Source organism: Capricornis sumatraensis, chromosome 19 (assembly GCF_032405125.1).
Source record: "Capricornis sumatraensis isolate serow.1 chromosome 19, serow.2, whole genome shotgun sequence".
NCBI classification, from domain to species: domain Eukaryota; kingdom Metazoa; phylum Chordata; class Mammalia; order Artiodactyla; family Bovidae; genus Capricornis; species Capricornis sumatraensis.
The window spans coordinates 75,048,162-75,071,837 of NC_091087.1; the positions used below are offsets into that span (position 1 = coordinate 75,048,162).

Below are 23,676 nucleotides of genomic sequence, written 5' to 3' on the forward strand. Positions count from 1 at the left end.
GGCAATCATTGACTCAACAATGAGAAAAGCCCTATGCTAATTAAGACTCTCAAAATACTCCAAAACTCTCTGTGCTGTTTATGGTTGAGAGGTAGTAAACAATCATGTGCTTAGTGGCAGGAGTATGGATAATTCTGTCACACAAGCTAGTCTGTCAGCAGAGAGGTTTGACCTGAAACACCCTTGTCACACCCAAGGCAGGGAATTAGCAGCAATTATTGGCACAACAAATGAAAAACCCTTCACCAATATAATTCCTAACCAACCCACTATACTAATAATTTCCAACTCCCCAAAAGAATTTGCCTTTAGTAAGTCTAAACATCTCGTGCCTCTCAGATTGGAAGGCTGTAAACAATCACATGTGGCCAGACGAACCTATACAGGCGGGCTGGATAACCTTCAGAGGAGTCCGTAAGCTGAAACACTCTTGTCACGCCCAGGAATTTTTATTGCCTTGGAGGTGCACGTTTACTCCTTCTCTGAGAGAAACGGTTATGGGGGAGAGCTCCCCGAAAAGTCAGAGGTGTAGGTGAGAGCATAAAACAGACTCTGGTTTCGGGGGTAGATGCTCGGGAACAGGGTTTCCTGAGGCTTGATCACACCTTTGCGTATGCCAAGCCTCTTTCCTCATGACCTTTGCCATGGGCGGAGTTCCTCACTCTGGCCCCTGGCAGACTTTCAAATAACCAACAAGTACATGAAAAGGTGTTTAACATCACTAACCATCAGGGGAATGCAAACTGAAACCACAGTGAGATATCACTTCACACCTGTTAGAACCGTTACACTCTACGCTCAAAAGAGTGTAGAGAAGTGGGAAATGTGTACTGTTGGTCAGAATCTAAACAACTACTATGGAAAACAGTGGAGGTTTCTCAAAAAATTAAAAATAGAGCTATCATACAACTCAGCAATCCATTTCTGAGTGTATATCCAAAGGAAATACAGTTACCATCTCGGAGAGGTGCTGACCTCCCATGCTTGTTGCAGTGTCGCTCTCAGTAGCCAAGTCAGGGCAACAGCCTAAGTGTTCATTGACAGATGAGTGGATCAAAAAGGTGCGAGGGGTATTGTTATTATATACTCCATAATTGTATACATAATATGTATTCTATAATAATAAGAATATTATTCAGCTGTAAAAATGGAAATCCTGCCTTTTGTGACAACATGGATGGACCTTAAGTGCATTACGCTGAGTTAGACCAGACAAAGACCAACACTTGTGGTTCAGTCGCTCAGTTGTGTCGACTCTTTGCGACCCCATGGACTGCAGCACGCCAGGCTTCCCTGTCCTTCACCATCTCCTGGAGTTTGCTCAGACTCATGTCCATTGGGCTGGTGATGCCATCCAACCATCTCATTCTCTGTCATTCCCTTTTCCTCCTGCCTTCAATCTTTCCCAGCATCAAAGTCTTTTCTAATGAGTTGGCCCTTTGCATCAGGTGGCCAAAGTATTGGAGCTATGATATCAATTATGTGGAATCTGAAAAAAAGAAGAAAAAAATGAATTCATATAAACAGTGTTCATAGTGGTTACCAGGGAGTGGGAGGTTGGGGGAAATTGGGGTCAGAGGGTACAGACTTCCAGTTGTAGGATGGGTAAGTTCCAGGTTTCTAATGTACAGCATGGGGACTGTGGTTAACAAGTATTGGGTACTTGAAAGTTGCTGTGAGAATGGATCTTAAATATTCTCACCATAACAACAACAACAAAAATGGTAATCATGTGAGGTGAAGGACATGTTAACTAACTTTATTGTGGTAAAGATTTCACAGTATCTGTGTGTATCGAATCATCACATTGTACACCTTAGACTTAATATATATTATATGTCAAGTATATCTCTTTAAAATGGGGGTGGGGCTCTTTCAGAGAAAACTTCACTGTTACCAACTTTTTGGTACCAAAAAGTTACCAGAGAAAACTTTAGAATTCTTTACCCAGCCAAATGTCAATCAAATCTGAAGGTAGAATCAGAACATTGTGGGCCATGCAAGGTCTTGAATTTAGACATCTGCTTACCCTTCCTCAGGAATATTGGTGGGACTAGCAAGAGAGAATACTAACAAGTGGGAAAGTATAGGATCCAGAACAGGAAGTCCAATACAGCAAGTCTTAAGAACAGAACAAAGGTCTCCAAAATACTAATATCTTCAGAGAAGGAAAAATAATACTTGACTATTTGAAAGTATTTGAGAGGAGATATACACTTCTGTTATTGATATATCTCCCGGCAATCTTGATTCCAGCTTGTGTTTCTTCCAGTCCAGCGTTTCTCATGATGTACTCTGCATTAAGTTAAATAAGCAGGGTGACAATATACAGCCTTGACGTACTCCTTTTCCTACTTGCAACCAGTCTGTTGTTCCATGTCCAGTTCTAACTGTTGCTTCCTGACCTGCGTACAGATTTCTCAGGAGGCAGGTCAGGTGGTCTGGTATTCCCATCTTTTGAAGAATTTTCCAGTTTATTGTGATCCACACAGTCAAAGGCTTTGGCATAGTCAATAAAGCAGAAATAGATGTTTTTCTGGAACTCTCTTGCTTTTTCCATGATCCAGCGGATGTTGGCAATTTGATCTCCGGTTCCTCTGCTTTTTCAAAAACCAGCTTGAACATCAGGAAGTTCACAGTTCAGGTATTGCTGAAGCCTGGCTTGGAGAATTTTGAGCATTACTTTACTAGCATGTGAAATGAGTGCAATTGTGTGGTAGTTTGAGCATTCTTTTGGATTGCCTTTCTTTGGGATTGGAATGAAAACGGACATTTTCCAGTCCTGTGGCCACTGCTGAGTTTCCCAAATTTGCTGGCATATAGAGGGCATCACTTTCACAGCATCATCTTTCAGGATTTGAAATAGCTCTACTGGAATTCCATCATCTCCACTAGCTTTGTTCATAGCAATGCTTTCTAAGGCCCACTTGACTTCACATTCCAGGATGTCTGGCTCTAGATGAGTGATCACATCATCATGGTTATCTGAGTCGTGAAGATCTTTTTTGTACAGTTCTTCTGTGTATTTTTACCATCTCTTCTTAATATCTTCTGCTTCTGTTAGGTCCAGACCATTTCTGTCCTTTATCGAGCCCATCTTTGCATGAAATGTTCCCTTGGTATCTCTGATTTTCTTGAAGAGATCTCTAGTCTTTCCCTTTCTGTTGTTTTCTTCTATTTCTTTGCATTGATCGCTGAAGAAGGCTTTCTTATCTCTTCTTGCTGTTCTTTGGAACTCTGCATTCAGATGCATATGTCTTTCCTTTTCTCCTTGGCTTTTCGCTTCTCTTCTTTTCACAGCTATTTGTAAGGCCTCCCCAGACAGCCATTTTGCTTTTTGCATTTTTTTTCTATGGGGATGGTCTGACACAATGTGGTCCACTGCAGAAGGGAATGCCAAACCACTTCAGTATTCTTGCCTTGAGAACCCCATGAACAGTATGAAAAGGCAAAATGATAGGATACTGAAAGAGGTACTCCCCAGGTCAGTAGGTGCCCAATATGCTACTGGAGGTCAGTGGAGAAATAACTCCAGAAAGCATGAAGGGATGGAGCCAAAGCAAAAACAATACCCAGCTGTGGATGTGACTGGCGATAGAAGCAAGGTCCAATGCTGTAAAGAGCAATATTGCATAGAAACCTGGAATGTTAGGTCCATGAATCAAGGCAAATTGGAAGTGGTCAAACAAGAGATGGCAAGAGTGAACGTCGACATTCTAGGAATCAGCGAACAAAAATGGACTGGAATAGGTGAATTTAACTCAGATGACCATTATATCTACTACTGCAGGCAGGTTATATTAATAACCTCAGATATGCAGAGGACGCCACCCTTATGGCAGAAAGTGAAAAGGAACTAAAAAGCCTCTTGATGAAAGTGAAACAGGAGAGTGAAAACGTTGGTTAAAGCTCAACATTCAGAAAACGAAGATCATGGCATCCGATCCCATCACTTCATGGGAAATAGATGGGGAAACAGTGGAAACAGTGTCAGACTTAATTTTGGGGGGCTCCAAAATCACTGCAGATGGTGACTGCAGCCATGAAATTAAAAGATGCTTCCTCCTTGGAACAAAAGTTATGACCAACCTAGATAACATATTCAAAAGCAGAGACATTACTTTGCCGACTAAGGTCCGTCTAGTCAAGGCTGTGGTTTTTCCAGTGGTCGTGTATGGATGTGAGAGTTGGACTGTGAAGAAGGCTGAGCGCCAAAGAATTGATGCTTTTGAACTGTGGTGTTGGAGAAGACTCTTGAGAGTCCCTTGGACTGCAGGGAGATCCAACCAGTCCATTCTGAAGGAGATCAATCCTGGGATTTCTTTGGAAGGAATGATGCTAAAGCTGAAGCTCCAGTACTTTGGCCACCTCATGCGAAGAGCTGACTCACTGGAAAAGACTCTGATGCTGGGAGGGATTGGGGGCAGGAGGAGAAGGGTACGACCGAGGATGAGATGGCTGGATGGCATCACTGACTTGATGGACTTGAGTCTGAGTGAACTCCGGGAGTTGGTGATGGACAGGGAGGCCTGGCGTGCTGTGATTCATGGGGTCACAAATAGTCGGACACGACTGAGGGACTGGACTGAACTGAACTGATACACTTCTGTTACAAAGCTTAAGGATGGACCAGTAAAGTGAGAGATACATAGAAAACCTAAGTGAACAAAATAACTAAAACAATTATTAGCTCAAAGGAAATCAAAACATTTTTGATAAATAAAGAATGGAGATGCATTCCTAGTGTGGCTGTAAAGAATATTTATAATGCAAACTGAATAGCCAAATATTATGGTGACTGCTCAGAGGACGGAGGGAAGGGATGTGGGGTGGGGAGGCAGGATGTCAGAGCAGTCTTCATGGCTACTATCACCAAGTCAATAGTTAATCAAGAGGGAGGAGTTAAGAAATCATGTAGACTAGTGGCACTTCTGTTCCGAAGTAAGGCAGCTCAAATACCTGAGGTAAGTGGGCTTGTTGCTGTGAACAAGGGTTGGTGGAGAGAGAGACTACATTACACAGTTCGACTTTCAAAGCTGCATATATGCACTACTTTATCAATAAAAGTTAAACAATATTTATTTAGCCAAAACTATAATAGAACCTCATGAAGAGGTTGGAGAAGGAAAGCATAAGTCTGTTTGGAAAGGCTTCAGGAAAGCTAAATCCACAGTGGGAAATCAAGGAAGCCATATAGTCTGGCATTTTAGAGATATGGAGGTGAGCAATAGATGACATAGCTAAAGAAGCTGGAACTGTTGTTTCTGAAAAGCCAGCAAAGAAAGAGTCGGGATGAATTTGGATAAGTACCCAACATTGTCTGCTATTGCAGACAAAGATCCTATTTCCTAACTATAGAAAAAGTCTTGGAAATTGAGGCGAAACAGGAGTATATAACCTAAGAGAAAATTGTCAGAAGATATACTCAGGCAGTTAATAGGACAGATGGTCAGTGTTCAAGTAAAAATGTTCAACATCCACATCTGAAAAGAAAATGTGTTTTTCACATCAGATTTGCCAAAAGCTGATAATTAATATTGTTGGCAAGAGTGTGGAGAATCAGGAACTCTCTTATTGGCAGTAATGTAAATTAATGTATTTTTAGAGAATAATATAGTACTGACAAAATTTTAAAAGCATGTATGCCCTTTGGCTTCCATTCAGTTCTAGGAATCTGCTCTGCCAAGAGAGTTTCAGAAATGTATGAGGATGTATATATACAAGGATGCTCACTGTAATAGTTCAGTAGCCAAAAGTTAGCAATAACCCTAAGTGATATCAGTAAACTGCTGGTTAATTACATGTAGTACACCTACACATGGACTTCCCTGGTGACTCAGTAAAGAGTCTGCCTGCCAAGCAGGAGACTCTGGTTTGCTCCCTGGGTTGGGAAGATTCCCCTGGAGAAATATATGGCAACCCACTCCAGTGCTCTTGCCTGAGAAATCCCATGGACAGAGAAGCCTGGTAGACTGTAGTCCATAGGGTCACAAGGACATAGAGGCTGAGCAGCAACAACAGCCACACATTTGTCTCCCCTCATCTGCAGGCAGCTCTTCCTGGGTGGGAGACAGGTCTCGGCTTTTGCCTAGTGTTAGACAAACAGATTTTAATGCTGCTTTTGATTATTTTCTCTGTCATGTGTTAGCTTTCCTATTCTGTTGTTTATTTTCATGTTAGGGTGGTTCTGAGAGTAATGAAACTCTCTTTAAGCTCCTTAGGTTTTGCCTTACTGTGCTGGCTCTCATATTTGCTGGTCTTTAAAGACATTCCCTGGAAAACTTGCTTGCCTTCCACCCACCGGCAGCTTTGGCTCACACCATGAAAAAAATAGTAAACTCTCTTGTTAACAGTCCTTAGAATAGAGCAACTTTCCCCTTTTATCAAAAAAAAAAAAAAAAACTCTTTATTTTCAATCTTTTTCTTAAAATTAATTGGAGAAGAGGAGATAGATAATTAGATATTTAGATCTAATTTAGATAAATAGATAATTAAATAGATAATTCAGTTGTGCTTCAGAGTTCACAGGAGAGATAAAAGTCAAAGTCTTTACCTGTCCAGATGCCTGCCCAGAGACAGCCAGTGGCATCAGTTTCTTTGGTCCTTACAGAAATACCCTGTTTATAGAGAGGCGAAGACATGTACGTGTTTTTCTTTTTCACGCCAGTGCCTTTTCTTGACGGTTCCTTCTCCATGAACTCTGGCGCTTGCCAGGCTCTCTCCCTTAGGGCTGTCTGAGGGTCTTTGATTTGTCCTTTCGTTCAGCAGAAGTTCTGTGATCGGTGTGGTGAGTGAGACAGAGGGACATACTGAGGGGAAGTAGGTGATCCTCCTTCCCTCCTTCCTTCATGAAGTACCCCAGAGATGTTAGGGCCAAGGAGGCTGCTTATAAATCGAGGTTTGTGACCCCGCTTGTCAGTCTAGGGGGACACTGGATCCCGGTGTCTGGGTTTTGTTCGGTCAGTCCAGCTGCGTTTTCCTGTGTCTGTATTGTGACCCTCATCTCATTTTCACTCTGAGATGCTTGTTCGTTGATGTTTCTATCTTTCCATTTTTCAGTTAGGCGGTTGTCATTTCCTTCCAAGGATACTATCCCTACGCTGATAATTCTGCAGAATAGCCCAGATTTCTTCCTGAGCTTCAAACCAAAATGCCAGCTACTGAGCTTTGTTCTCACTATCGTCACTTAATTGCCCTTCACGTGGTGTGTCCTAAACCAGACTCGGCCTGCCACCCTTCCTCACTGCAGCTTGAGTCTTCTCTGTCTCACAGTGGTAGCCAAATTCACAAACATGGGTGTCAGCTTCAACTCTGCCTTCCTCTCCCTTACTCACTGAGTGTTTCTTATTTATAACCTTGGGTTTACAGTACAGCTCTTTCCTAGTAAAGAAGAGGTTGGTGATTGTATGCCTGTTCATTATTTGTAACACATAAGTTGTCTTCCAGTCAGTTGCCCAGCTGATAGGCTCTCAACCTTTGGCCTGTCTCATACCTGTATATTCAGAGAAGCCAGTCGGGTCACTTTTGCCGCAGTTTGATGATTGACAATACCTCACCCCATGCCCTCTCTGATATGCTTATTTTATCTTTTTAATTTTATGTATTTATATTTGGCTGTGCTGGGTCTTTGTTGCTGCATGGATTTTCTGTCTCATTACCAAGCACAGGCTTCTCGGTGCGGTGGCTTCTCTTGTTCAGAGCACAGGCTCTAGGCGCTTGGGCTTCGGGAGCTGCGGCTCTGGGGCTCTAGAGCCCAGCTCAGCAGTTGACACACAGGTTCGGTTGCTCTCTAGCATGTGCGATCTTCCTGGGTGAGGGATTGAACCTGTGTCTCCTGTGTGGGCAGGCAAATTCCTCACCACTGAACCCCCAGTAAAGACCCTGCTCATTTTGTTTTTAGGTCAATTGATAAATTTGTTTTTTCCCAAGGATAATTTCTGTATGTCCTCAGTCCTGCGTTTGGGGACGTTTGGTTTCTCTGTGGCACTGTAGGCTTGATGTCTCTTCAGTATTCTCACCACCAGGATCCAGGTCTTTGCCTTCAGAAATGTTTGTTCTCCTCCTATCTGCCAGTTCCTAAAGGACGTAAAAAGGGGAAGATGCGTAGAACAGGGGTCCCCAAACTCCAAGATCTAGTGCCTGGTGATCTGAGGTGGAGCTGATGTAATAACAATAATAGAAATAAAGTGCATGATAAATGTAATGTGCTTGAATCATCCTGAAACAACCCCCACCCCACCATCCATTGAAAACTTGTCTTCCGCAAAATTGGCTCCTGGTGCCAAAAAGGTTGGGGACCGCTAGTGTAGAAGATGGAGATTAATGAAGAGAGGAGAATTCTTTCACTTTACGCATTTTTGTGTTATTTCATTTTATTTTTTACAACTAGCATCTGCATAAGGTTGAAAAGGAATGTAGAGAAGTAAGATAGTAGAAATCGGTGAGCTTCTTATTTAAATGTCCTTTTATAGTAGCAAAACTTAAAAAAAATATTGTACTATTCTAGTGAGGCCTTTCCTTAAAGTGCATGTTTTCAGCAAATTATTTCTACCCAAATTTATCTTCAGCCATCAGGTTCACAGTTGATGGCAATGAGATCTCTGGCATGTTAATCACATACGCAAATTGTCAACTTAAAAAAAAATTCTGTGCCAGTACCCACCTGTTGCTCTGGAGTTTTCTGTATTGCCAACTTGTAATGTATCCATTGTTTTACTTGTACATTTCAAAGGTGGCTGTTTGGAATCATGAGATGAGTTAGGACTTTGGAGTCAGACAACTCAGACTTTGAACTCTGGCATGTGTTAGCTGGGAAAACTTGGACTGGTTTCTTAACTTTCTCAGTACTCCTTTCCTGTGCACTGGAGATGATCGTAGTCGCCTGACAAGAGTTGTGAAAATTCAGTCAGATCATAGCCATGGAGCACCTAGTGCTGAACTTCAGACACAGGTGACACCCGGCAGCTACTAGCTTCACGCCTCCTCTCCCCACCCGCTTCGATTGAGTTGGTATAGAGTTGATTCTAGTTTCTGCCTAATATGTAATTCTCCTGCTGCTGCTAAGTCACTTCAGTCGTGTCCGACTCTGTGCGACCCCATAGAGGGCAGCCCAGAAGGCTCCCCCATCCCTGGGATTCTCCAGGCAAGAACACTGGAGTGGGTTGCCATTTCCTTCTCCAGTGTGTGAAAGTGAAGTCGCTCAGTCGTGTCCGACCCTCAGCGACCCCATGGACTGCAGCCTTCCAGGCTCCTCCGTCCATAGGATTTTCCAGGCAAGAGTGCTGGAGTGGGGTGCCATTGCTTCTCCGGTGTAATTCTGACAGAGGTAAATACATAAAGTTATTTGGTGATACCCTGACGCTGTCCAACTGGGAGACCTTCGGCTACTCTATCTGCCTACAGAAAGAAGCTTGTACTGTTCATCCCTCTGTCTGGTCCCACTCACCTAACCTGTGTGTTTTCACAACACATCCCTTGGTGTGGCCTCCCTTGGTGTGGCCTCTGCTGTGTGTAACTCACTTCAGTCGCTCAGTCCTGTCTGACTCTTTGCGACCCCATGGACGGCAGCACACCAGGCTTCCCTGTCCATCACCAACACCCAGAGCTTGCTCAAACTCATGTCCACTGAGTCGGTGATGCCATCCAACCATCTCATCCTCTTTCGTCCCCTTCTCCTCCTGTGTTCAATCTTTCCCAGCATCCAGGTCTTTTCCAGAGAGTCAGTTCTTCACATCAGGTGTCTAAGTACTAGAGCTTCAGTTTCAGCATCAGTCCTTCCAGTGAACATTCAGGACTGATATCCTTTAGGACTCTGTAATTGGATCTCCTTGCAGTCCAAGGGACACTCAAGAGTCTTCTCTGACACCACAGTTCAAAAGCATCAATTCTTTGGCCCTCAGCTTTCTTTATAGCATGGCCACAGGAAAAACCATAGCTTTGATTAGACGGACCTTTGTTGCTAAAGTAATGTCTCTGCTTTTTAATATGCTATCTAGGTTGGTCATAGCTTTTCTTCCAAGGAGCAAGCATCTTTTATTTTCATGGCTGCAGTTACCATCTGTACTGATTTTTGGATCCCCCCAAAAAAGATAAAAGTCTGTCACTGTTAGCTTTGTTTCCCCATCTGTTTGCCATGAAGTGATGGGACCAGATGCCATGATCTTAGTTTTTTGAATGTTGAGTTTAAGCCAACTTTTTCACTCTTCTCTCTCACCTTCATCAAGAGGCTCTTTGGTTCCTCTTCGCTTTCTGCCGTAAGGGTGGTATCATATGCGTATCTGAGGTTATTGATATTTTTCCCGACAGTCTTGACTCCAGCTTGTGTTTCATGCAGCCCAGCGTTTCTCATGATGTACTCTGCATGTAAATTAAATAAGCAGGGTGACAGTATACAGCCTTGACGTACTCCTTTCCCAGTTTGGAACCAGTCTGTCATTCCATGCCCTGTTCTGACTGTTGCCTCCTGCCCTGCATGCAGGTTTGGTTTCCAAACTTCAGTGTGTGTCCTCTAGTGTATTACCTACTACTGCTCTCTAAAAATTACTCCAAAACTTAGCAACTTAGAACCTGTGTTATCTCAGTTTCTTTGAGTCATCTGTTTGCGGGTAACTTAGTTGGATGGTTCTGGCTCAGATGCTGTCAGGATATTTTGGGGAAGAGCCGCAGTTGCAGGTGCCCACAGGTTTGATTGGGGCTGGTGCATCTGCTTCTAGAAGGCCCTATCACCTGGCTTTTGTCTAGGGCCTGCGGTTCCTCACCAGCCACAGGTATGAGTCCTCGTTTCCTTGCCATCTGGGCCTGTCCATTGAGGTACTTAATGTCCTTAGGACCTGCCCATCAGTGATCTGTGAGAGCAAGGAGGGCGGCCTGGTGCCTTTACAGCTTAGTCTCTGAAGCCCCCTCCCTACCGCCCTGCTTTCCTCTCCTCATGAAAAGTGAGCTACTAAGTGCAGTCCACACTGAAAGGGAGGAATATTAAGTTCTGCCCTTTGAGAGGAGGATTGTCAAAGTATTTGTGGACCTGTTTTAAAAGCACCACACCAGGGGTGCAGGTTGAAATGTAAAATTCTCAAAGCTCATTTCAGATCTAGTGATAGGTAGAACCCAGGAACCTATAGTTTGCACAGATACCCTAATGTTCTGATGCTGGTGGCATAAAGTCCACACCTGGAAACCCGCGCTCTGCCAGATGGAGCACCCGGTGGTCTTGAAATAGTCTTCACTGGTTGCACCCCCCTGTCTTGCTCAGATCCCCAGCCCATTCTGAACCGCATAAATCCAGTTACCTCCATGGTGCCCTTCTCCGCAGGCAGAGGTGAGCTCTCTGTCCCTTGGGTCCCTGCAGGCGTCCATCTTTCTCCTGCTCTCTGGTTCTGATGTTGGAGTGCTGTGCTGCTAGTAGGATGTAAGTTGTTTTTATTGGGCCTCTTTTGCCAGCAGAACTGTGACAACCCTGTCATAGGCATTCTGCTACTCAGGATCTAAAAGCAGTGAGGTCATTAGAATGCGAAGGAGACTGGCTCAAACCACACTTCTTGGTAGTCAGTACTTTCTTTCAGGCATTTATCAAACAAATGAGTTCCTGTTGTGTGCCAGGCTGGGTTTCGAGGTTCCGCTGGTGACAGGAGGCAGACACACTCCCTGTAGATGAGGCGGCAAAAATGAACTGATAAACACAATGTATTATCACAACGTGAAAGACATTCTGGGAAAGAAGTGCTGTGATGTAAAACAAAGGAAACCTACTTAGATAACGTTTTCAGAGAATCTGCCTGAGACTTGAAGGATGAAAAGGAGAAAAAATTGTAAGGAAAGGAGTTAGTATGTTCTGGGAGAAATCAGAGTGCCTGGAGGTGAGGCTGAAAGTGTAGGCAGTCTGCCATGGCCATGGTCAGGGCTTCATTCTAAACACAGTGTCCTGAGCTGAGTTAATGTGATAGCCAGCTTGTCGCTCTCCTAATTTAACAGTCGTAGAAATAACTGGGAGGCTCAAATCATAGGTACAAGTCCAGCTGTAATGAATTGGGAAAGCAGGGCTCCTGTGTTTGCTTAACAGAGGGAGACGAAGAAGGAGCCCACGCCCTTAGTGGATGATCCAGGATTCTAGGTGGTCTTGTTTAGTTGCTTCAGGCGTGTCCGATTCTTGGCAACCCTATGGACTTATAGCCTGCCAGGCTCCTGTGTCCATGGCATTTCCCAGGCAAGAACACTTGTCATTTCCTTCTCCAGGGGAATCTTCCCAACCCAGGGATCGAACCTGCGTCTCTTGTGTCTCCTATTTGGCAGGCAGATTCTTTACCACTGCACCACCTGGGAAGCCCAGTCTTGTAGACAGAAAGGCTGTTGATCTTGATTCCATTTTTTAAGCTCTGAGCTGTTTGTAGGTCAGATGCTGTGCCTCCATGCCTCTGGTTGCTGATGCATTTCTAGATTAGACCCGGTGGACAAAGACAAGTGCAGGGAGAGTCCCAGCTTCTCAGCCCATAGGCAGCTGCTCCTTGTTTCTCAGACCTCTTTCCAGCCTTGCCTCCTCCAGGCTGTGCTAGGAGACTAGTTCTAACCACATTCCCCGTAGAAAGATAGGAGAACCTTGGAATATCTTTCCTCTCTTTTTCTGGTTTCCACTGGTTTGCAGGAGGGTTGTCTAAGATGGCCTTTAAAATTCTGTTATTTTATGAGATCTCATATTAGCCCAGGTCATGATGCTATGACCCGCCTCTGAATTCACAGCATGTTTGTACAGCAACAGTTTAATATTCTGCCTTATTCTGTGTGATGGCTAGACAGCTTGAAGTGGTTTTATTTAAAGCCTTACAGAATTACTTGGAATTATCAATCTAATACACTCATGATACAGTTCATTGGGACTGTACAAGTTTTGATTTGCAGAATTAAAATTCCTCGATAGATACTGAATCGGACTAAGTCCTATAACAAACTGTTCCTGCTTAAATCTGATTTCTGTGTTCAAGATAGCAAAATATAATTCAAAGTATAATTCACAATAGCAAAATATCATCTGGGAACTCTGCTTTTTCATACGATAAAACTGACGCATTAGTATTGGAGCATTAAAATGGACTCATTTAGTATTAGACAACAAAACTACATCATAATTACTCTGAATTTCCATGTCTTAGATGTGGACTACTAAACATTATCAGTGAATCGGTTATCTAAGAGAAAAATTTAATTTATATTGCTACTGTGGAATATAATGTTTAATAATGTGTGTTGGGGGGATTGTGTGTGTGTTTGTTTTTTAGCTCTTCAGAGAAGTAAGAATAATGAAGATTTTAAATCATCCAAACATAGGTACTTTCTGCTTTCTTAAATATTTTTGGGTCTAAATGCATTCTTAAAAGTTTTTCATAAAGTTAAACATACATTCCAGAAGTGACAGGAGATTTCTTCCCTTCTCCCATTCCAGGTACAATTTTAGAATGTGTGTGTGTGTGTGTGTGTGTGTGTGTGTAGTTGATCATTTCTGTTAACTTTTTGAAATTGCTAAAGATAGGTTAAAAGATTCAGTATTAAACATTTAAAAGTAAAGCTTTAATTTAGTAGAAACGTCTATAATCAGATTGTAATTTTCTAAATTTTAATATATCAAAATGTCGTAATTGTACCTAAATTTTAGATAGAGGGAATTACAGTAAGCTAAAGTTTTCAGGGGTGTTTTTTGCTCTGGCTGTATCCCTAAGAAAATAATGATGCATTGAAACATATTTTAAAAAATAAAGGGAATTTCCCGTCAGTCCAGTGGTTAGGACTCCATGCTTCCAGTGCAGGGGGCGCTGGTTCAATCCCAGGTGAGAGAACTGAGATCCTACATGCTGCTCAGCACAGCCAAGAAAAACATCCAGGGTACTTGCTATCTAATACAGCTTTTTGGTGTGAATTGTTACACACGGTACAGACCTGCTTTCTATGTCCTCTTGCTTTATGCAGTGAGGTGTGTCTAAAGATGAGGGTGGGTCATGGTCCTGCCCTCATCATAGTTGTAGGAACAACATGGAAGCTGACCCTGTGTACACACCTCAGTGAAAAGTTTTGATTCCATGCATAATGCAGATCTTTTAAAATAATACAACTGCTTTCTTAAATAGTAATAGGTCCTACAATCTAAAAATATTTGAAATGCTACCAAGCCATTATCCCCTTAGTGGTGATGTTAGTTAAGATGTGAACGATCCATATCTGGGTTGTGACAGGGCTAGGGAGAATAGAGAGGGTTGTGGCAGGATACGGCAGCGCAAAGAGGCCTCCATATTGCACTGCAGCTGTGTGAGGGCAGCCAGCCAGCGCTGGACTGCAAACTCCAACTCCCCGCTGCCAACGCACTGCCAAGAGCCAGCCAGTTTGTTTTGTTTTTTCTTAAGTTGTACCCTGATTGAAGTTCTCTGCTTACTACTAAATGACATATCTTTGAAAATATAAATTCCCATTGGATTAAAATAGTTTTCGTAGAAGAGCCAGTATTTGCATTGGAATTTTATTTTTTAATTCATTTTTGGCTTGGCAGGTCTGAGTTTCCCAACCAAGGATCAAACCCAGGCCCCCTGCAGTGAAAGCTCAGAGTCCTGACCACTGCACTGCCAGGGGATTCCCCCTGCATTGGAATTACAGAATTTACTAATATGTTGACGGTTTACCAGCATATGCCTGAAATTTATTTAGATAATTTTTCTTAACAACCTGAACATATGCCATCTTAGAAATGATATGATAGTTTTAACTCACCAGTTCGACAAACACATCAAATACTGTGCAAGCTACTGATTTGATTTAATATTCTGTATTAAACCATCAGAAAATAACCCACAATAGAAGAGACTAGCATTCTCCCTCACTGCTCTCCTTTTTGCTGAATTTAATTGTAACATATGTATTAACAAAATAGATACAGGACATAGTGATTTGATAGTTTTAGAAATCAACTTCAGTTTTATTTAAAAATTACATATTTCTGATTGATTTGTTATGGTTTTATGAATTAGCAGTAATGGAAATATTAGTTTTATCTGTAATAAGAGACTGCTATAGCAGTCACACTGACCCATTGAAAATAATTAAAAAGTTCTTTTCAGTATAAGCTGTTCTATTTTTCAATCTCTGGCTTTATAATAGAAACAAAGGAATCTTAGGAATTCCCTGGTGGTCCAGTGGTTAGGACCCTGCACGCTCACTGACAGGGCCCAGGTTGGATCCCTGGTCAGATCCCTGGTGAAGGAACTAAGATTCTGCATGCTGCATGGCTTGGACAAACAAAAATAAAATATACATCATTAAAAAAGAAAGGAATCTTTTTCTCTGAGAATTGTGATAAATTTCTTAAGCAACAAAAGTCTCAAGTGGAATTCTCTGTATCCTTAAACCCACAATGACAGGTGAATGGACCTGAACATGCAGGAGTAGGATAAAGTTTCTTAAAATCATTTTTTTTTAGAGGGCCAGGTATTGACAGGGAAAAAGTTAACTTTTTGTGGTTAGTTTATATGTATAAACATACAGATATTTGTTTCTTTTTCTCCTGTATCTTCTCTCCTCTCCTAGTGAAGTTATTCGAAGTCATTGAAACTGACAAAACACTCTACCTAATAATGGAGTATGCAAGTGGAGGTAAGGCATTTATAAATTGTTTTTCTTTCGTCTCTCTCTTTTAGAAGAATATGCAACCTCACTGCCCATATAGATAATTGATAGAGTTTCATGTAACCTTCAGAATCATAATACACTAGGATGAGAATCAGAAAAGCTGATTCCTAGCAGTTCAGTGGGTTGCTGTTAAGCATTTCATTGTTACCATCGTTAATTGATAATATGCAAATACTTGGATTTTTTTTTATGGTGTAACATAAAGTTTACCGTTTTAACTATTTCAGGTGTACAGTTCTGTAGCATTAAGTACGTTCACATTTTTAACCAATACCATCATCCATCTCCAGAACTTTTTCATTTTCCCAGAATGAAACTCTGTTCCTATTAAACAGTAATTCCCCATCCTCCCTCCTTGTAGCCCCTGGCAACCACCATTCTGCCGTCTGTATGAATTTGACTACTCTAGGGAGCTCATCTGTGTGGACTCACAGTATTTGTCTTTTCTGTGACTTCCTATGTCACAGTGTCCTTAAGGTTTATCCATGTTGTAGCGTGTGTCAGAATTCCTTCCCTGTTAAAGCAGAGTAATATTCCATTGTTTATAGCACTTTTTTTTATTCCAGTACTTGAATTTTCAAAAGCATCAATGCATTAGCCTGTTTGAAATAAATGTGTACTACATGTTGGATGGATTTGTTTATCAGATTTTTGCATCAGTGGTGCCCATTGTTTCCCAAGGCCAGAAATGGTGGTCACAGTGTATATGATTAGATTTCCTTAAAGATTAAAGACTAGTAATTCCTTGCCTGTAAGGATATATAAATGTGGACATTTTTATGAAATGAATGTATAGCTGTTCTTTTTCACAGAGATTCTTATTTCACGGTTACGGCTGGGCTGTGCTGTAGGCTTTGGACCAAGCGTGACCTTTCACTGTGAAAGGCAGAAGCTTTGCTGTTTGTCTTTGTGTTTTCCCTGCCTCTAGTACAGTGCCTGGCACATAGCAGACTCTGAGCAAATAAGAATTGAGTTGAATTAATGAAATTTTAAACTACTAGAGACATGTTCTGTTTAACTCCACAGTATCGATTTCAAGCCCTGTGATCCAGAATGTAAAACCTGGAGACAGAAAGTTGAATCACAGCCTCATTGTGATGAGTTGACCACTAAATAAATGATTGTAAATCTGTTGTGAGCAGAGCAGGCACACCCCTGACACCACTTTTTCATACTCCTAATTCATTATTTGGAGAAGGAAATGGCAACCCGCGCCAGTATTCTTGCCTAGAGAATCCCGTGGACAGAGGAGCCTCGTGGGCTGCTGTCCATAGGGTCGCACAGAGTCGGACGCAACTGAAGCGACTTAGCAGCAGCAGCAGAGGCAGTTCATTATTAGTTGTGTGCTTCGTATTTTAAATGTGTAGTTTGAGATTTTAGTTGGGATTTCCACAGTTGAGGAGTAGTAGGAAGAGCTGAATTCAGTTCGTGAATTGTAGGAGTTCCGTGCTCTCTACTCCTCTTACCATTCGTAACCCTCCCCTTTGTGGGGCCTCCACAGTGTACAAATGCTTCTTCCTCTTACTGGATCTCCTTCAACTTCCACAATGGGCCCGTGATGTGGCCAGGCAGGGGGTGAGGAGATGGAGGCTAGGAAATATCCCTGTGGTCATGTTGCCAGGCCTGGAGCCCCAGCCTTCTAATACCACATAGCCTCTCCCGATTGGTCAGTCAGTCATGGCTTTTTGTTTCATCTATTTTAGGTCACAGGGTCAGAGCAGTTGCTCTGTATTGGAGAAGTGTCCATCCCGAAAGGATGGGCTCTGGAAAAGACAAACATGGAGTCCGTCTAGCCAGTGCCCCTCATTGGCAGTGTGACCTTAGAAGTTGCATGTTTCTGAACTACTCAGTGGGCATGGCCACACAATCCTCCTTCGAGGGCTCAGTGCGTTGCTTAACATTATAACAGCACTGATCAGTGGTGGTTTATTGGCTTGGGCCATTTGTTTTAATCAGCTCAACAAAGCACCTTCTGTCTCCAAGGCAGCTGTTTATTGTTGATACGTTTGCCAGTTTGAACAACTAAGTTTCATTAAATTGGCTACCTACTCTTCCCTAGCCTCATATTTTTCAGTTTTATAGAATCACAGAATTTTAGAATTGGAAAGAATCTCAGAAAGTCATTCAGGGCAACTGCCTAGTTTTTACAGATGAATGTCTGAAAAGTTGATCTGGTGCCCATGGTTTCATCACTGGTTATAGTGAATGACAGGACCTAAACCAAGGGCTTTCTGAACTGTCTTGACATGGGTGGGGAGAACCACTGTTTGCTGTTTTTTCTACTAGTAAATAATATCATGCAGAGATTTTTAGTTTAGTTGCTTACCATGGATGCTAGTGCATTTTTAATGGGAGTGACGGGTGAGTCTGGGTTGTATGCCTGGTTTATAACAGTGATTGTGAGTATGACTTTATGGCTCCAAAATCTCTGAACAGGTTTATATTGCATTGGAATCCTAAAATATTTTAAAATTACATTGACATTATCTGTGTGACTGTATAACTACTGGGTTTAATCCATAAATTTTTTTTAAAGTCAGAACTGTTCCATGTGGTATGCACACATCTTTGTCTTTTCACTTTTTTTGACACATTTTTTTATTCTGCAGATAGAATGGCATTCTTGGAGAAGATACTGACATTTAATTTTATAATTCATAGTTAAATGTATTGTGTAGTATAAATTAACAATATGTAATTCCTTTCAAAAGATCATTATGCAATCAGTAATAACTTAAAAATATTTATGCCCATTTATTATTTTAAAATTTATTCAGAGTTAGGGCTGAAAGTTCAAAAGTCAGAGATACTAATGTACAGTTCAGAATAACGTTTTCCTCAGAAATACTTAAGTTCTGAAACTAAGCTTTTCAAGCATCGAAATACTTGAGCTGACTACAGCATGCACTCCTCACAGTGGGTGCACAGTGCTCACGTGTGCACACGCACGCACACCCTGGTTCTTTCCCCTGACTCTTCTCCACAGTACGTTTTATCATCTGATACACTGTATATTTTCTTATTTGCTTATTATCTGTCTACCCCCTCCTGCAGTGTAAACTCCATGAGGAGAAGGACTTTGGTCTGTTCACTTCTGTATTTCCCCAGAGCCGAGAACAGTTCTCATCAGTTAGTATACTCTAAGTAATTATTTGTTGCATGAATGAATTTAGGAAACGCTTTTTGTCATAATCCTATAGTGAAAACACCTTCTTTGAACACAAATAACATTTCCATTTTAACGTTCAGTTTTCATTACCAAGTTTTTACTAAAGCATACTGGAAACAAAATCTTTAAAGTAAAACTGTCACAGTTGAAATATATGAGAATTTAATGTTAAGGCTTTTCTATAACTTAAAAGATTTTATCAGTAAACTTCTCCGATAGTTAAGGCTGGGTTAGTTCAGATTCCACATATTTCTGTTTATCTTCATAACTGTATTTTAAAAATTGAAATTACAGCATTGCTAAAAGTGAAGCATCTTTAATTTATGGGAAAGTTAATGCTCAGAAATAGGACTTCTGCTTACTTTTATTTTTCTCAATTATAGGTGAAGTGTTTGACTATTTGGTTGCACATGGAAGAATGAAGGAAAAAGAAGCAAGAGCTAAATTTAGACAGGTATGGCTTGTTGCACGTTTAGTTTATTGATTAAATAACATTATCTGGCTTAAACCCTGAAGCAAACAAGTGTTTGCCTCTATAAATGTCATAAGGCCCATTGGATGGAGCAGGGGTTGGCCATTCAGTTCAATGCAACAAAATTTATTAATTTATTAAATGCTTTCATGCCTCAAGCACTTTGCTAGAGACAGCTATGAGTTCTATTTATAGCTTTGTAATTGGAATTAAAGTCTCACTCTTAACCTTAGTTGAGCCTTAAAAAATAAGTCTTTGAGTAGTTGTGATTGCATTAAAACTGTTTCCAATTTTTAGCAAAAGTGTTACAATCTCAAAATTCATTATAGGTTTTGTCTTATATAAGCCAAAACCAAACAGAACTTAACCTGTGAATTAATGACTTACTTTCTTGCTTTGTCTCTGCCCATTGCCTTGAAGAGACTCATTTTAATACGTAGGTTTTGAGCATAAATGTGATATAAGTCTCTAATAAAGGTAACTATTGATTGATCCTTACCCACTAATATTGGATTAAATCCTTTACCTTCATTAATGTAAATCTTGCAGCAGCCTTGTGAGTAAAGATCATTGTAAGTAAGTGAAGTCGCTCAGTCGTGTCCGACTCTTTTTGCACCCCCATGGACTGTGGCCCACCAGGCTTCTCTAGAAGTCCATGGGATTCTCCTGGCAAGAATACTGGAGTGGGTTGCCATTTCCTTCTCCAGCGGATCTTCCCGACCCAGGGATTGAATCCGGGTCTCCCGCATTGCAGGCAGATGCTTTAACCTCTGAGCCACAAGGGAAGTCCAAAAGATCATTGTGCTCATTTGTTAAAGATAAGGAAACTGAGGCACAGGAAGATTATATAATTTGCCCAAAATTTGATGCCTGGCAAATAGCAGACCTTCCATTGATTCAGAGCCAGGACCTGTGATTCCAAACTAAAATTCTTAATTGTTACGGTGTGGTCTTACTTAGAGTAGGCATCAGCAAACTCCTTCTGTAAAGTACCAGATAGTAAATTTTAGGCTTTGTAGGCCATTCAGTCTTTTGCAACTATTTAATTCTGCTGTTGTAGCGTAGAAGCAGCTTAGACAATATCTGGATGAATATACTCATATGATGTGTTCCCAACAATACTTTCTTGGCAGAAACGAGTGGTGGGCCATATTCAGCCTACAGGCCATAATTTGCCCACCTCCGATTCAGATAAAAGGAAGGAGCAGGTACTTTATTACTTTTAAACTAACTCTCCTCCCACAGTTTGAAGTTCTGTATGTAAATTGCAATAGAGCCTCGTTTCTTTTAGAAACAAAATTTTTGTCCTATTCACTTGTGAAGTTGTTAAGGTGGAAGTACAGGCAGGAGTCTTTAAGGGTTTCACAATATTTATAAAGGCAGGTTTAACTGATTTTCAAGATTTTGATCTGTGTAGTCTAGTGTTTACAGTTAAGGACTTACAAATAAGTGTCTTAACTTTTGCTGTTACTTAAATTTACTTTTAAAATCTTAAGACATCCTAATGATACTTTAAAACCTGTTACATATCAGACTTTGACCATCATTTAACTTTTCTGATCCTCAGTTTTCCTAACTATAAAAAGAGGAAGTTCTACTTGATTAATTCTGAAGTCCTTTCCAGTTTTGATATCACTTATTCTGTGGTCTATGGAAGGAAGCTCAAATTTCTCTTTGTTACAAAACAAGTCTGTCTGGCCCTTTCCATATCTGTACTGTTAATTTTTATAAATTGGCCACCTGAAAATCAAGATTTTTTTGCCTTATAAACTGGAATTCCTTTCCACTCAGATGAGTGTGACTTGCAAGTGTTTATGTGAGTGTGATTTATTGACTCTGAGGAAAGGGCTCCCGCCAGCCCTCATATCAGCTGTGAGCCTGGACCTTCTGCAGGGAAGCAGTGCGCCGCTTGGGTCTCTGGCCCCTCTCTTCTTGATTCTCCACCCATCTCCCAGCTAGGATCGGGCTTGTCAAGGAGACTTGGACATTTATCACTTTCTAATTTTTATTTTCTGACCGTTCTGGGTCTTCATTGCTTTGCTTGGGCCCTCTTTCTCTAGTTGTGGTGGGCGGGGCTCCTCTTCCTCGTGGTGCTCGGGCTTCTGTTATCGCAGAGCACGGGCTGCAGGCTTGCCGGCTCAGTAGTTGTGGCGCAGGCGCTTAATTTTTAAGCTCCACAGCATGTGGGGTTTACCCGGACCAGTGATGGGACTTGTGTCTTCTGTATTGGCAGGCAGATTCCCACCCACTGTACCAGGGAAGTCACACAGCTTTTCATCTTTTCATCTTAAAAATTTCCAGCACAAATTCTGAAGTATGTAGTTGAGAAATCTATTAGTTTATGTGCTTTCACAAGTTAATGACTTGATTCACAGTGCTTATAATTAATGGCGTCTTTTCTCCTTGCCACAGTGTTTCCTTAAGTCCGTGCGTGTAAACCTGGAAAGGTCAGGCATGATATTGGTGCCTCCACTTTGCTATTTCTAATTGCCATGCTTTCCAAAAGCATGTTGTTTTTGTTTTATTGGAGGATCTAAAAACTTAAGTCCTCATTACTTTGACTAAATAGAAAGTTTTCCTGTTTACAGCGAAGACAAAGGTATGCCACACGCACAGAGTACACTGTGCTTCATCTGCTTTCTTTCAGAAATAGGCCCGTCTTTCCATATTCATCAGCAGATGGTCTTTCCTCTTCCCACCTCCTTCGCCACTCTCATCCGAGTCACTGATTATGCTGCTTTAGTTTTTTCTTTCCAGAGAAGGATAGATTCCTGGCTCCGTCCTCTTTCCTTGCTCTTCCTTGGGGGGTTGCTTGTGTTGCTGCCTCTGCTTTTTCATGTGTGACTAGAAGTGAATTAGGCTTGCATTCTTACTTTAACCTGGGACTCAACCTAGGTTCTCAGCCTTCCATAGAAATAACTACTTTTACATTAAAAGCAGAATGTGAAAAAGCAATAATTTAAAGTGGAATACTTTCAAGTTGTTGTGGCATTTGCAGTGTTTGGAGGTAAAAGAAGAGAAATTCTCTTTGAGAAATGGTAGGTAAGTGTCAAATCTGGTTCAAAAGTAGAATTTGAAAATAACTAATGAGAGAAATCCGACGATGGGGGCAGGGGGCGGGGCGAAGGGACCGGGAAAGTTGGATCAGGCAGAAGTAAGATAACATTGTGGCCTCGGCAGTAAACCTGTTCCTTTGGGGAAACAAATCTATTTCACTTTCCCAGTTTCCTGCTGACAGAATGGAGCAACGTTGTTGGTAACAGATGCTCTAGAACCGGTGTCTTGGCTTGGGATTTGTGTGCCTCTAGGTGACTAAGTGGGTCTGATCTTCGTGTTCACTTTATAAAGGAGGAAGCTGCTTAGTGAAGCCTTGATTCTGGCATCATTCCCAACCCCAGTCCAGCTCATCCTTGCTGCTTATTTTGAACCAATATCAACCAATAGATCAGCCCTCTCTGAGTTTTTGTGTCCAGTATAGTTAGGTGCATGTTGCTTAAACTGAAAGTTGATGATTTGGAGAAACAAGCAGTATTTTCATTATAGCCGCAGTTTTGTATGTATGTAGTCATATATATTAAAGTACACATACATAATACCAAAGGAAAGACTTGAAGCAAATACAACCAGAATAACAGGAAATGTCATCTCTGTTTGATGGTTATAAAAGCGTATTCTTGTATGTACTTCCTGTATTTCCTAAAATTATTATAATTGTATAAAACTTTAATAAAGCTTATAAAGTTTTAGAAAAAGAGTCTTGAAAGTTGGTAGTAAGTGTGAAATTTCTAGAGCAGTTATTTAACAGTCCCAATCAGGGAATTCCCTGGCCGTCCAGTGTTTGGGACTTGGCACTGTCACAGCTGAGGACCCAGGTTCGATCCCTAGCATTGGGAAACGAAAATCAGCTGCGCAGCTGAAAATAATAGTAATAATAGCAGTGCTAATCCCAGGAGTAATCCTAAGGTAGCTAAATAAAAGGGTATCATTTGCTAAGTGTAGAAGAGATTCTTATTGATAAAGCACATAATAGTTTTAATAGTTTGCAGTTCACATACATTGCAACATTCATTCTTCCATTTTAAGAAAGAGGACGCTGGTCATTAGAGAGGTGAAGTCACTTTTGCTGTCCTTGAACCTACATTAGCCAAAAGGAAGAGAGTGTGGTCAGGAGCAGCCTGGCAGAGGAGAGCCAACCTGATTAAACACCCGGTGTGGCGGGTCCGCGACTGCTGGCTTGGCTCTGAGCTGATGACGTGGGCATGGAGAGCCTTCTGATTCTGGGCCTGAGCAGCCAGGGCCCTCTGGGTCCCACTGGTTTGCTGGGCCCTGGCACCACACTTAAAAATAACTGGAATGTTGAGGGACAGGGCCTGAGAAG

At 41.6% G+C, this 23,676-nt stretch overlaps 1 protein-coding gene across 1 annotated transcript in view; it reads left to right on the forward strand.

Annotated features, from left to right (window-relative positions):
• Positions 1-23,676, forward strand: part of MARK3 (microtubule affinity regulating kinase 3) — a 110,671-nt gene that overhangs the window by 59,004 nt on the left and 27,991 nt on the right. Inside the window, exons 4-6 of the mRNA XM_068991251.1 lie at positions 13,266-13,314; positions 15,556-15,621; positions 19,210-19,280. Of these exons, the coding sequence (XP_068847352.1) occupies positions 13,266-13,314; positions 15,556-15,621; positions 19,210-19,280 (186 nt within the window). The remainder of the gene's footprint in view (positions 1-13,265; positions 13,315-15,555; positions 15,622-19,209; positions 19,281-23,676) is intronic.